Raw genomic sequence first — 14051 nt, 5'->3', positions numbered from 1 at the left:
TCTGATGTACAAACGTACGGACACACATAATGATCAATTTTTGAGGAACAGGATATAAGTTGATCCCGTGCGCGGTGTACCGAAATCGTGTACGGTTTTTTTTCATTTTTTTCTGTTACATTTTTATATCATTCTCATACCTGCTTTGTTCCTTCACCGAAAAATCCTGCCATGTTCCCATGAGCTCCAAGTTTTCCACTTCTCTGGTTACTATCCTTCCCTAGCAACTCCTGGCAGTGGCGCAGCGATAGGGGTGTTTTGGGGGATAAACCCCCCCCCCCCCAGAGCTCAGAGGAATTTTTAAGTTTAATCCATTTAACTTACTTGGATTGATATTACTAATAGAATAGTGCAAGGATTAATAAAATATCCCTCCTAAAGCCGTAAAACTCACCATTTATCTTAAAATTCCGCTATTTATTAATATCGCACCTACCTCTTATCCTGGTGGGTATTCCATACCCCAACACACACCGGTATTAGTTGCACCTAAACCCTCCTCCCCACACTTAATTCCTAGCTGCGCCCCTGACTCCTGGTGGCCTGCTGGTTTTCAATACAGCAAATGCACTCAACTTGCCGCTCCCAGAATCAGACCACAGTAAAACTAAGAGAATCACGTAACCATCGTCCATGGAGGTTTTCTCTGCGTAGAACTGCTTCAAAAAACAACGGGGGATGACTAAAAGTCGAGGGCCTTGATCATCCCACCAGACTGGGAGGAGTGTTCTTACCATAGAAGAAAGGCGATGTCGGTGGTGTTAAAAGAGTTGAATGTGTCCTATCTTCGGAGACACTTCCAATACCCTTTTTTACAGTGTACCTAACCTCTCCTCACTCAATTTCCCTCTCCAATACTAGGCCTATTGCGTCGTGTGGCCATATGTTACTTCGCTGAATTCCTTCATAGAACACCAAAAGTAAGGGAGAAGCATGTGATTCATTGAATGCCTTCTAGATGGTGACCTTGAAGGTCTTAACCACCTGTTGTGAATGGCACGGAATATCTGCACCACGGAGGGTAGTTTGGGTCAGCGCTGCCAATGCAGTAAAGAATACATTTTTTTCCAAAGAGGCAGGGCCATTATTCATGATAACCCTATACCGCGAGTTAAGACACGGAAATACAAAATGAATGGCATTTTTCCTCTCTTCCTGCGATCATGGTCCCGAGAGCAGGTTATATGTAATGCTAGATGCAAACAGCTGTTGGAATTGAGGGGGGAGAAGCCAAGGGGTACGAGAAATTTTCTTTCTAAAGCGAGTTAGGCATAGGTTTTGGAGGATAAACCCCCCAGCTTGGAGTACTTAACCCGGGGATAAACCCCCAGCTTGGAGTACTGGGGGTGGGGGATAAACCCCCACCCCCAGAGCTCAGAGAAATTTTTTAAGTTCAATCCATTTTACTTAATTGGATTGATATTACTAATAGAATAGTGTAAGGATTAATAAAATATCCCTCCTAAAGCCGTAAAACTCACCATTTATCTTAAAATTCCGCAATTTATTAATATAGCACCTACCGCTTATCCTGGTGAGTATTCCATACCCCCACACACCCCGGTATTAGAATATACCCCGGTATAGAATAGTGTAAGGATTAATAAAATATCCCTCCTAAAAAATAAATATCCCTCCTAAATATTCCCCCTAGAACTTGATAAAAAATAAACAAAAACTTGTTGGTCAATGCATACGAGTGAGAGAGTCTGTTCAGTGCAGACATCGAGTGGAAATTCAAATTCACTATTAAATATCTAGTTGATCTCGTTCGTTTTCTTTACCTAAATTTTGTACCTAATTCTGTATAGAAAAAGAAATCACTTGAATCCCTTGGCTTCTCACCCAAGGGCGGATCTTGGATTTTTCTGGAGGGTGGGGGGATAAGGGTCTGACAGGGAAACGGTCTTCTCGTATTGGGGATTAAACACAACATGTAACAATTAATCCTCGAAATATACTGTTAAATTTAATTTAAAAAAGTTATTAATAAGTAAATATTTATCAATTTTATATTAAAATATAAAATTAATTAATATTAGTATCAAAAATCTCGTCTACCTTTTGAGCGTATGGGGGGTGGGCAGGTGCCCCCATGCCCCCCTCCAAAATCAGACAATGTTCTCACCCGCTCAATTGAGATTTGAAGCTTTCTCAGTGAATAATGTGGGTAGACTTTTCTCGGGATTCCCATAGGGTTAAGTACTCCATTTTAGACAACGTTTCGAGCTCCGACTATCTCCAGGGCTGCTAAAGATGTGCCCAGAACTCAAATAAATTTATATTGAGCGGCCCTGAGGATGAGCCCAGAATCAGCGCTCAAAACGTTGGCTAAAATGAAGTATTTAACCCGGTTTATAACCCGGTAAAGTATTTAATCCAGAGAAACTTTTTTCCGCCGCTGTTGAAATAGTTGGATACAGCTAATGTATCCAATTATGTAGGAGACAGAAATTATTGATTTATTTCCAATGCACCATATCCAGCACAGTCTTACAGGAATACTTAAAACCCGTTATCCAGGATTAATTTGCGTGATATGATATCTAGTTTTGCCCCTTTTACGGACCTGATCATTGTTTAGCAGATTCAAGGCTACCACTTGTAAGGGGGTATCAATTAATTACATGATGTGGTTAGGGGGAAGGGGTTCAAGCTGATTCTCGACCTTTCTCACGTGGAGGAATTATCACGTCCTGGAAAGTATTACGTGATTTTTTATCCCACAAGAAACAGTGTAAAATTGCGATCTTAGTAATATTAAATAATAGTCTAAACTAATCTTGAATAAAAATAATAAAATTATTTGTTTTTTTATAAATTCAACGCAATGAAGCTTAGGTTTACACCAAAAATACGAATTTTGAACAATCTCACGCGTGATTATAGGGAGGGGTCGATGCAAATCTCACGATATCCCACTAAGGGAGGATGGGGAGTTCAAAAATCGCTAAAAGGCGTTTAGGATGAGAGGGGGTCAAGCCGATTCTCACCCAATCTCATGTGGGGGAGAGGAGTGTCCTAGCAAGTATCACATAAATTTTTTCAGCAAGAAACAGAATATTGTGTGATTATAGACTACAATTTTAGCAATCTTAAATACTAGTCTCAACAAACCTTAAATAAAAATAATTTAAATTTTTTAAAAATAAATCCAACGCAATGAAGCATAAATAAACGTATTTACACTGAAAACACGCATTCTGCATAATTTCCCGTGAGATTTGAGGGAGGGGGTCGATGCAAATCTCACGACATCTCACTAATTGCCAAATTCACCCCTTATAATTAATGTAAGTCCCCTAATTCTTAATATTATCTCAGCTGGCTCAAACATTATACCACGATAACGATGGCAATCATAAGGTGGGGCTGATAGGTCCTGAAAACGGATATCTACTTTTCTGGTAGTTATTAGCCTGATTTTCATACCAAGGGAAAATAAAATAGGTCATTTATGTGCAAGTAGTAATGTGTAGGGTCTTAAAATTCGAAAAAAAAATTTTGTCTTAATGAAAAAATAATAAAATAAAAATAAAATTTTGGACTTGAGGTTGCCATTTTCTGACCAGTATTCATGTTGGTGTCGTCGCACACGTCGCACACGTCAAGAAAGATTAGTTTCGAGTTTGTAACCTCCATTGAAGCAGTTCTGAGTTTTTTCTTCCTTCTCAGAGTTTCTGAGGCATTTCCCCCACTAGGCTCCGTCAATAGCTTTTCACGGATTTGTGAAAGGATTTTACGAAACGAAGACAACTTCATGCTAAAATAACCCAAAGCAAATATATTCCGCAGAGACTTTCCTGGCGCATGTGAGTAGTGCCTTTTTCTTGGGCTTGCGCTTGGGTTAAAAGCTCCATCGTCGCCAACGTTTCGAAGCTCATCGGAATTTTATTAATCACTCAAATACATCACTTTTACCTTAAAGTTCCTAAAATCGCATCTCCAAAGAGAAACCACTGATTATGAATATTGAGTGCGGAACCTAGATGTAGAGTTGAGTTAAGATCCCTATTCTCCCTACAATTTAAAAGATGCTTGCGATTAAAAAGCAGTCGCTCTCGTCGTTCAACAAAGTAAACAGCTTACGAAAACAAGAAATAACCTCTTTTCAAAGTTCAGCCCAAGAGATATGCGTGTTTTTGGGAATGCATTTAGTGATGCGGTATCAACTGGTCCCAAGTTTTTGGTACGATTATCTGGGACTACGGTCCTCTAATCCTTAATTGCAAGCAGTGGCGGATACGCATGAGGGCGAGGGGGGGGCGCCCCTCCCCTCCTCTTGTGGAGCCGCCCGCACTATCGAACATTTCAGAACCACAATTGTAACTTTTTTATATCATAAGATGGCATTGTCTTGTATGCGTTGTTAATGAGTTTAAGTAAAACTTTCTAAAACTTTGCACGTAACTTGATTATTTTTCATTACGATAAAAATATAGGAAGCTCAAGATATCTTTTGCGTCCCCCCTTAAACTTTGCATGTGATGTGATTTTTTTTTATCACGATAAAAGTAAAGGCTGCTCAAGATATCTTTTGCGCCACCCCCACCCCCCTTGAGTTTTTTTCTGTATCGACCACAGCACGTAAGTACATAGCCAATGCAATGCCTTAAAAGCGTTTTGAAATCTTCAGGAATGCTTTGCATTCCACAAGTAATGACTAAATGATTCCCAGAAGTTACTCCAAATATTATCGACCCCTCTAGAACTTCGGCTTCAGATTTACCATTTCAATTAATGCTTCCAGAGCAACGTAAACAGCAGTCAATAGATGATTAAATGGTACGTTTTCGCTAAGGCTTTCGCGGTGGGAAGTGGATGTGATGATAATTTTCGGGCCTTTACCGTGTTGTCTAATGACGAGTTTCTCTGGCAATTCCGCCATCATTTTCTAGCCTGTAGATGCTAGCGGGCGAAACTGTCGTCATCGAACAACGCGGTGGAAGCCCGAAAACCACCATCACATTATAGATTATGTGGCACACCTCAAATTTTACAACATCATGAAATATCCCATTAAAAGTTTTTCCTTTGGATAATAAAAGAATTAACTTTTCAAGGTTCACTAATTTACGAATAACTCGTATTTATAAAGCACCACCCGAGTTTCATAACATTGTTATATCTTCCGGCATCTGAAGTTACCTGAGCAATTTAGTCATCTGATGATGTAACTATATTATGAAACCCTGGTCGTACTTTTTTAAACATATTAGTGAACCTTACCAAGTCTATTCTTTTATTTTCCATAATGGAAATGTTTCACGCACTTAATCCTAAAGTTAACAGTTAAATAATGTGGGGTTTTAAGATATGGTTTAGATGTGACTCAAAATTTAGCTATTTTTATAAATTTTCCTGTGTACAAGTGAAAAAAACTGACCCAATATGACCTACATTTTCTCTTTCATCCTATCTGCAAATCGTACCTCCCTTTCCTCGCTTGCCTAATATCCTTAACTCTATCATGGGTTTATAATTCCCCTCGCCGCTCAAAACTGCCTCCATCCAAACCTTCTGTCTCCTCCGTGCCTCCTGTAGAGGTTTCCTCTCTTCGCCCACCATGTCTAGCAATTCGTTGTTCCTCTTCCTCTCCCTTAGCACAACCTTCTCCATTCTCCTCTTCACACACCACTCGGAAGATTCCAGTCTTTTATCAACCTCCTTCCTAAGTGTCCACGTTTCCTTCCGTATATCATTACCTTACCGATCAGATGTACTCTTGGAAACGCTTATTTCACTCGTAAATTCTTATTTTATTTATAGTGGACTCACTATCGTACCACTATCACTCAAATGCCTTCTTTAACGTTTCACACATACTGTCAAACATTATTTGCTGATCGTTCTTTGCTTTGGAATCATTCCTTGATCCATTTCTTTTCACAAAAATCGCCGAGCTTATAAAAACACGTCTAAGCCACAGACAAAGTGAACAGTCAATACAACTGAAAATTTTGTCATACTACTGAAGCATTTATATCGTACCATGTGTACAGGCACAATAAATAATTAAAATCAGGCTCTCCAAACCCACGATATTAAAAAATTCCCGTTATTTTCTGAGCACACCTCGTACCTATCGTGTTATCGGCATTCGTCTGGTAAGTCGAGTTCCTACCTGGGTATTCGAAGCATCTGTATGGATATTTGGCTACCATCTTTCTCACGTATTTCAATTTTATCTCGAGATGTCGGATACAGTGGACATACTCGTTGCTAACGTCGTCCAGTGGAAACTTGCAACACCAGTCAACGCATCCACTATGGGCGACCCGCTCCTTGCTCAAAGAAATTCCATGTAGATGATCCTAAGGTAATCTAAGAAGTGCCACTGCGTGCTTTACAAATTTGATTTCCTTTTGACTACACGAGTTTTTTAGTATAACTTTGTGTTGGAAATTAGATTTTATTCACAATTTTATTGAAAAACTCCAATTTTGACTCTGCTTTAGCTTTGTTTTCTGTGGTGATAGAGTCCAAGAATTAATCTTTTCCAAACAATAGCATGTGAGTTGTGAAGTCGAGTACTTTGCGAAGCAGAAAATTGGTGTAATGAACAGAAATTATAGAATGGTGGTGGAGTATTTATCGTGCCAAATAACCAAGGGTAATCAGGAAAATTGTACTTTAATTGCGGTGTGATGAGAAGGTAACGATATTTAAGTGATTGATTCCAAGATAATGTAAGTGCTTAATCGTTTTCATAAACCGTTTTTTTTTATACATTGAGTGGATGATAAAACCATTTTTTCCATATGAGTGTGATGGAGTGGGCCTTGAATGTATTTATAACCTGAAGATGGAAATATTAAAATTCCGACACGTCCGTGAAGAATTGCTGTATTATATTTACGAACTAACCGTTAGAGAACCATCCCGTGTTATTAGAGGTCGTAATGGTGAGAATCTTATAGTTATAAAGTATCACTCATTATCAGTGAGACATTAGATACAATTATATCAATGTACAAAAACAAAAAATAACATTTTTTCAAACTAAAGCCCATGAGATATGCTCGTTTTTGGGGATGAATTTGGTTATGGGGTATCATCTTGTCCCGAGTTTTAAGGAGTATTGGTCCTCTGATCTTCAGATTAAAGTGCCATAAACTGCCAACACAATGCCTTAAAAGGGTTTTGAAACCATCAGGAACGATTTGCATTTCGCAAATAATGAAAAAATGATTCCCAGAAGTCACTCCAATTATAATCTACTTTTCCAAGCTCGGCCTCAGATTTACCATTTCGATCAATACTTTCAGAACTCACTGAAACCATGTTAACACCAGTCAATAGATCTTACTCCTTAGGAGCGCAAATTTTAAGAACAACAAGTTCAGAGCGTGTTAACAAATGCGTTTATGATGTGTGTCCTCATATGCAGCTTCATGGCACAGTGGCGTGGCCAGCAATTCCGTTCGGGGGTAGGGGGGGGGTCCATAACAAAAGAGGAAATTTTTTTAAAAATAAGGTTCTAAGTAATGGGTTATAAACTAATTTTAACACTTTTCATAACCGAAAAAACTTCATTTGTTAAAAATGTATTTTGTGAATTCATGATTTTTCAATATTTTGTTCCCTTTTACGAAGGAGAATAATTGTGTTTTTACACTTCGGGGGGGTTCGGATCCCCCGGACCCCCCCCCCTGGCTACGCCACTGTCATGGCAGTCACCTGCCGAATCTTATTCTGTGATCCTCCTCCCATGCAATAAAATCTTCCTCTTATCCACTTAAACGCGCTCCCCCCTTGCCCACTGATATCCCCTGTACAAGTGTCACCCCTTGTTCATATCATCCAGATGTCTGCGTTTTTCACCTCAACTGTTGCTCTGGCTGCCCCTCTGTTCTCGTGGGTCTTGCCTCTTCAACAATGGGGTCATTCACTCGGACCCGAAATCGCAAATTACCACGATCTTTCGAGCAATCGATTTTTACTCAAAATTAAATGCTCGACTTTTCAACTAGAATCGCAACTTGAACCGAGGTATTGATGAATCGAAAAAATCGACGCTTCTTTTCTTAAAATACAGTTTATACAAAAACCTGTTAATTACGCATTCGAAAAACTCTCAAACTACACATTAGAGATGTAGAACAAAATCTACTCATATACTCTACATATGTAAATTGTTTGTAGTAAAAATTTACAAATGCCCCACATTAAAGTTTTGGTATCACCGCTTGAAAACATTCGGCTTCAATAAAATTTTTAAAAAGATCAACTGACTGCGATGCTTTCTTGCTGAAGGAGGACTTGCTGTCCAATTTACCGGTCTTAGAGAAAATTCTTACACATGGGACGGATGACGTTATCATAGGTCAGTACTTACCCTATTGGGATCAAACAAAATGGTCAAGATCGAAGTTGAAAAGTCGAGTTTTTACCGAAACTCGAAGATCATGGCTCGATCTCGATTTTCTCCACCTTTAGCATTTAAAACTCGATTTTCGATTTTAATCTAAAGCGATATTTCCATCACTATATACGTATTCCGCACATTTTACCAGCCTCAGTAGATAATGTTGTTTTCCACATATTACCCGTAACCCAAATTTCCTGACCGCGAGCGTCCAAACTTCGCATATTGCTGTATGCCAACGGCAATAGCTTGTCTCTCGGATCCTAAGTAGATATATTGTTATATGTATATTTCCTTTATTTATAGACGGAAAATATCTTGATTTGATTGTGAAAAGTTGTTTGTTTGCTGGTTGAGGCAAATATTAGACGTAAATTACCAAACCAAAAACAAACTGCACGCGCTCCAGCTCTTTATAAAGCCTATCTCGCGAATTTTCCATGTGTCGGCATCGTACTCTAAGTAAGAGAAACGGGCTGCTTTTACCGCATGAGACCTCATTTAGTCTTCACTTTTCCCGAGAATTCTTTTCACATAACGAACAGTTAGCTTCTGGTCATTTGCGGAATACAGATGTACAGGTTAGTGGACCTTTTTTTGACCCTTTCTGACGGTCATAAAATGTGAAGAATACGGATGTAATAATTTTTTAAACGAATTCGGTAGATGGAAGGGAACGATGAGGCACGATGAAAAAATATCTTTCCCATCCAAGCTTCTTCAGTGAGTTTAAATTTAAGGAACTGCAAAGGTGCCGCCCACTTTCCATGAGTTTGTGACGTCATTGCAGTTTTGGTTTCTTCAATCGATTTGAGAGAATCTCCCAATGAGGGGAAGAATCGTACATAAGAGTGTAAATAACAAAAAAACTAAGCTTGGCCCATGCACAAGTCCGAGGATTAGCTGAAAAACAGAATCGCGCTCGGGTTGAGTTTGTGACGTCTTGAATGTATCTACGAAAGAGCCTTTATCTAGAGAATTTATCTACGCCGTAGACTGCTCGTCGTGAAAAGCTCGAGTAGTATACGTCGGTTTAAAAAAACGAAAAATTTGGGCCAACGTATTTTTCAAACTCTATCACAGTCGACGATAAAATAAATATTTCAACGAGCTCTCGGAGAGGCCACAAAGTGATTGAGGATCAGATTTCTCCACCTAATCAGAAATACGTTTGAATTGCTCGATATTGATTCCGAACGCATATTACTTTATTATTGAGTAAGTGAGCCCTCCCGCTCTATGACTGTTAAAATTTTGCGTCATCTACAATGCCTCTTAGCTAACCTTCATAATGGCACAAGATTCGAAATGATGGTCGATAATAACTTGTCACTGTGGAACGTACTATAAGTAAAAAAAAATCCCAAGAAATGGATTTTAGCCGTTTATGCTCTTATGTGGGACTTTAATTTCTCTATAGTTGTTAATAACTGTGGGAGAGTGCTTTTTGTTTTCATTTGCTGAAGTTTTGGACCTGAAGTCCAATGGACGAGGCTCTTTTAATTTTAATGAAAAAGGTTTTAAGCGACACACTTGATCAAAATAAGGAGCAATAAATACCATACGAGCGTGCTGCGCCCGCTCCCAGCGGGCTTCCTCCGCTCTTTTAAATGCAGGTCCACAGAGTGATAGGCGCGTTTCTAATTTTAAAATGTAGAAAAAAAGACAGGGTCTTATGTACAAATTTAATTGGAATGTTCATGTACAAATTGAGGTCAGACGACCTCTTTAAACACAACATTGGAAGTATTTACACTATCCTCTGTTAAACGCACATGATGACTCATACTTACATATCAACAGGAGACTTGAATGTGGAATCAGCCGCATTTCGATAAAAGTTATTTAAATAATGCGGGATATTGTAGCAAATGAACAAATGTATCAGTTTGTGCGCCGTTAACGTCAGGAATATTTACCGTTTTGTTTTTTTTAATCATTTAAAAAACAATTTTAGGAAACAATAGCAATATTTAGGAAGTAAGATATGCCGTCGCATGTTCTCTGATAAATTCTATGCTTTTTGGTACCTCATTTGCAGAGTTTGGTTGCGTATAAGTTGAGAAAAAGTTATCTATGCAGTAGAAATAATATAGAAGATCGGATTTGATGCAAGTTTTTTTTCTATGTTGGAAAGAAGTCTTCCGCGGAGTGGTGTCGATCATTGGCTGATTTCAGGATCGCTCCCGCGTCTGTTCATCTCGGGTGACATTCGCAAACGTTGCAGTTTGCTTCTTCAGGTCCGAAGTGTAGGATGCATTTGGTGATTTCCTCATGAACTCCTCTCCTTCGGCCGGGGGCCGGTTCATTTTGGTGCGCGTTCTTGTTTTTGCTGAAAACTCGTTTCCAACTGCTGGGCAGAGTGTAGCCATGTTCTGTATTGAAATTATTTGGGTTTTTCTTAATTTCGATGGCTTCTCTGGTGAGTCTCGGATAATATTATATTTCTTTCGTGATCAATCTTGCTTCTTCCACATTTACATTGTGTTTCGGTCCGCTCCATGTGTGTTCGGCGATGGCTGAGGTAAGAAACTGCTTTTTTTATATAATTTAAGAAAATCAAGGATAGCGAATAAAATTCCATTCCAATTTCGTTCCTATAAGGCCATCATAAAGGGTAAATGTAAAAGCGTCACCTGCGAAATTGTATTCTCTGGTTGAAAAGTAAACAAATGCGTTTTTTTTCCGTGTTACACTGCTTCATGTGCATGGCCTTGGAATAACAAGCAACAATAGAGAATTCTTCTCGGGTTTCCATCCGGGTGAGCTCCATCTCCATCGCTGCCGACGTTTCGATAGAATCCTTTTCTATCGTCATCAGGGCCGATGATGCCAGTAGGAAAGTGCCAGGTTTATATATCCTTTCCTACTGGCATCATCGGCCCTGATGACGATAGAAAAGGATTCTATCGAAACGTCGGCAGCGATGGAGATGGAGCTCACCCGGATGGAAACCCGAGAAGAATTCACCGCCATCATACGCCGGGAAAAAGTGAAATCTTACACAACAATAGAGAAACTCAAATTTCGTCCTAGAGTTTATAAGTGACGCCACTCAATTTGTTGGGAAATCCCATCAAATCCTTTTTGACCCAACGTGGGTACAACGTAAAAAATCATCCTTTCTTACGAATTTTCAATCATTTCATAACATGCATTCTCTCACTCTCTTTTTCAGACGTTTTGCGTGGTGTCGAAGCGCTTCAAGAAGAACTACATCCACCGCTTCACGGCGACCCCTTCCTTCTTCCTGTTCTCGCCTTGGAACGCAGTGCGACGGGCCTGCATCTTCCTCTGCACCAACCAGTACTTCGACTACGTCGTCATGACCACCATCCTGCTCAACTGCGTCTTCCTCGCCATGACGGAGCCCATGGAGGAAGCCGAGTAAGTCACTTGTTCAATGGTCGTCGCCACAAACATTACAAAAGAGGACCCTTGCGTCGTCCTCTAAATGTGTTGTCAACCACCGCGATTCTCTGTGAGTTTACAAAAGTCGCCACTGGCGTCGCTGACAGACAAATTGATCCGAGTTTCACGGGGAAATTAGGTACAATTAGGGGTGTCAATCAAAATTTTTATACATGATGATGTGATCTATCGAATTTATAAAAGCTCAACACAATTTCTCGCAACTACAAACATTCTAATGAAAAATATTGGGAAAAAAAGTGGATCATATTGTACTCATCACCGCTTCGGGGACATTTTTGTGAACCGATTGAAATGCGACCGAAGTGGCAACAGAAATCAGCTTTGTTTGTGATGGAATACGGCCTCCTCTATGTATTCCCCTTGGTCGTCGCTATCGGAACGCTCTATGCATTAAAATGAATTGATTTTTAGATTTCAGAAAGTTTTTATTTAGAGAACAATTATGAATGGTTAATCTCAATGAGTTCAACGCGGTTTTTTAGAAGATTTAGAAGGGAAGAACTTTTATCGGGTTTGCGCGCGGGTCAGAGAAATTAAGGGAGCCGACGATTCTGGTTTCGTCTCGTTGCTTTCTCAAGGCTACTGATTATAATTGGACGTGACCGATGAAGATCGGCATCAGGTGGGGCGGAATTGGTCGTGGCGGCGGACCTTAAATCCAGCCATTAATTGCGTGAGGCGTTTAGGGGGTGGAGGTGGTCAAGTCGATTCTCACCCAATCTCACGTGGGGAAAAGTATCTTGGCAAGTATGACATAAATTTTCCCGCAAAAAAAACAGTACAATTGCGATATTAGTATTCCTAAATATTATTCTTAAGTAATTTTAAATAAAAATAATTAAACAAAGTGTTTTTTAATAAACCAAACGCAATGAAGTATACATTAAAATAGAAGCGTTAGGTGAAGTATTCACGCTGAAAATACGCATTTTGAACAATCTCACGTGAATTGAGCGGGAGGAGGGAAGGAATACAGCCAAATCACACGATATCTCACTAAGGGGAGGCGAAGGTCCAAAAATCGCCAAAATCACCGCACGTAAATAATGGATTCCCCCTTGCTTAAGCTGTAGCGATCTTAATCCTTTTTTTGAGTCCGATTCCAAGAACGATCGAATTACCGGTATCTCTGTTGATATTTTTCAAGTCTTATCTCTAAAGCACCTTCGGTTTATGGATCGCAAAATTGGTTGGATCGTCACAAAACTGTGGTGCCATCCCGCCTTATTTTACGGTCTTCGTTCAGGCTATGCTCGGTTATAGCTGATTTTTCCGGTTGACCAAGTCGAAATGGCCTTCGATGTTCTTTATGTCGTGTAGAGGTAGTTTGCCCAGTCTCCCCCGCGTAGATATCACCACACTCCTATGATATTTTATAAACCCTTGGAGTCATAAAGCTAACTGGGTCCTTCACACTTACAAGGTGGTCTCTTCAATTGGACTATGGTCAATGGATGATTTCAATGTTGTATCTTTTCAACACTCAATAAATTTTGCCCGATATTGTAGATACATACGGCAAAAAGGTCCTGGCAGTCGGTATTGGGTGGCCCGCCTTCAAATCCGACCTTTGTTATGTTTCAGAGGACTTTTTGAAGACCAACGATATCTGCCAATCTCCGTACCCATTCTTGCGGCTCTTCTTAAGATGGTCCAATTCCGCAGGAAGACTCCAAAAGAACAATCAACGAATTAACGCAAACTCGAGAGAAGTTCATTCATTGTATTCGCCGGGAAAGTATTAAATTGTAGATTCCCAGGGAGTTCGAAGAGAATTTGAAGATGATTGGATGGGGTTTTCAGATTTAAACTTACAAGAATCCTGTTCTAATTCTCCGGGCAATCTAACAGTGTGATCCCCACTTTTTTGGAGAGCTATTAAGAGATTTGCGACAGGATTTGTTGCGGTTTTTTCACAGTCGATTCGGAAAGGATACGAAAGAGGGCCTGGAGTACCTTCGTAGAGATTTCTTAGAGACTTGCTAGAGGTTTTCTGTAGTGATTCATCAAGGGGTTTTGGTTAAGATTAGCATATTCTACGAAGAGACTTTCAACAGATTCTGTGGAGGTTCCCCAACAGCTTATTTAAAGAGGATTATAAGGGTCTCGGTAACTTCTGAAGAAATTTCTTTAGGAAATCCCAAAGATTTTCAAAGCAAGCTTTGCAACAGGGTTTTCAAAGTTTGCGAAACCTTTATAGGGACCTTCATTATGTTTTCAAGGGGATTTCACAGAAAGATACTCCTGA

General features: G+C 39.7%; 1 protein-coding gene across 3 annotated transcripts in view; it reads left to right on the top strand.

Moving 5' to 3' along the window:
- Positions 1–14051, top strand: part of LOC124166134 (sodium channel protein 60E-like) — a 240638-nt gene that overhangs the window by 103730 nt on the left and 122857 nt on the right. For all 3 annotated transcript variants that reach the window (XM_046543793.1, XM_046543794.1, XM_046543791.1), the window contains one exon: positions 11547–11755. In XM_046543793.1, the coding sequence (XP_046399749.1) occupies positions 11547–11755 (209 nt within the window). The remainder of the gene's footprint in view (positions 1–11546; positions 11756–14051) is intronic.

This window comes from Ischnura elegans, chromosome 9 (genome assembly GCF_921293095.1).
Source record: "Ischnura elegans chromosome 9, ioIscEleg1.1, whole genome shotgun sequence".
Classification (NCBI taxonomy): Eukaryota; Metazoa; Arthropoda; class Insecta; order Odonata; family Coenagrionidae; genus Ischnura; species Ischnura elegans.
Note: the sequence above shows the minus strand (reverse complement) of the source record. Positions and strands in the feature narration are given on the sequence as shown.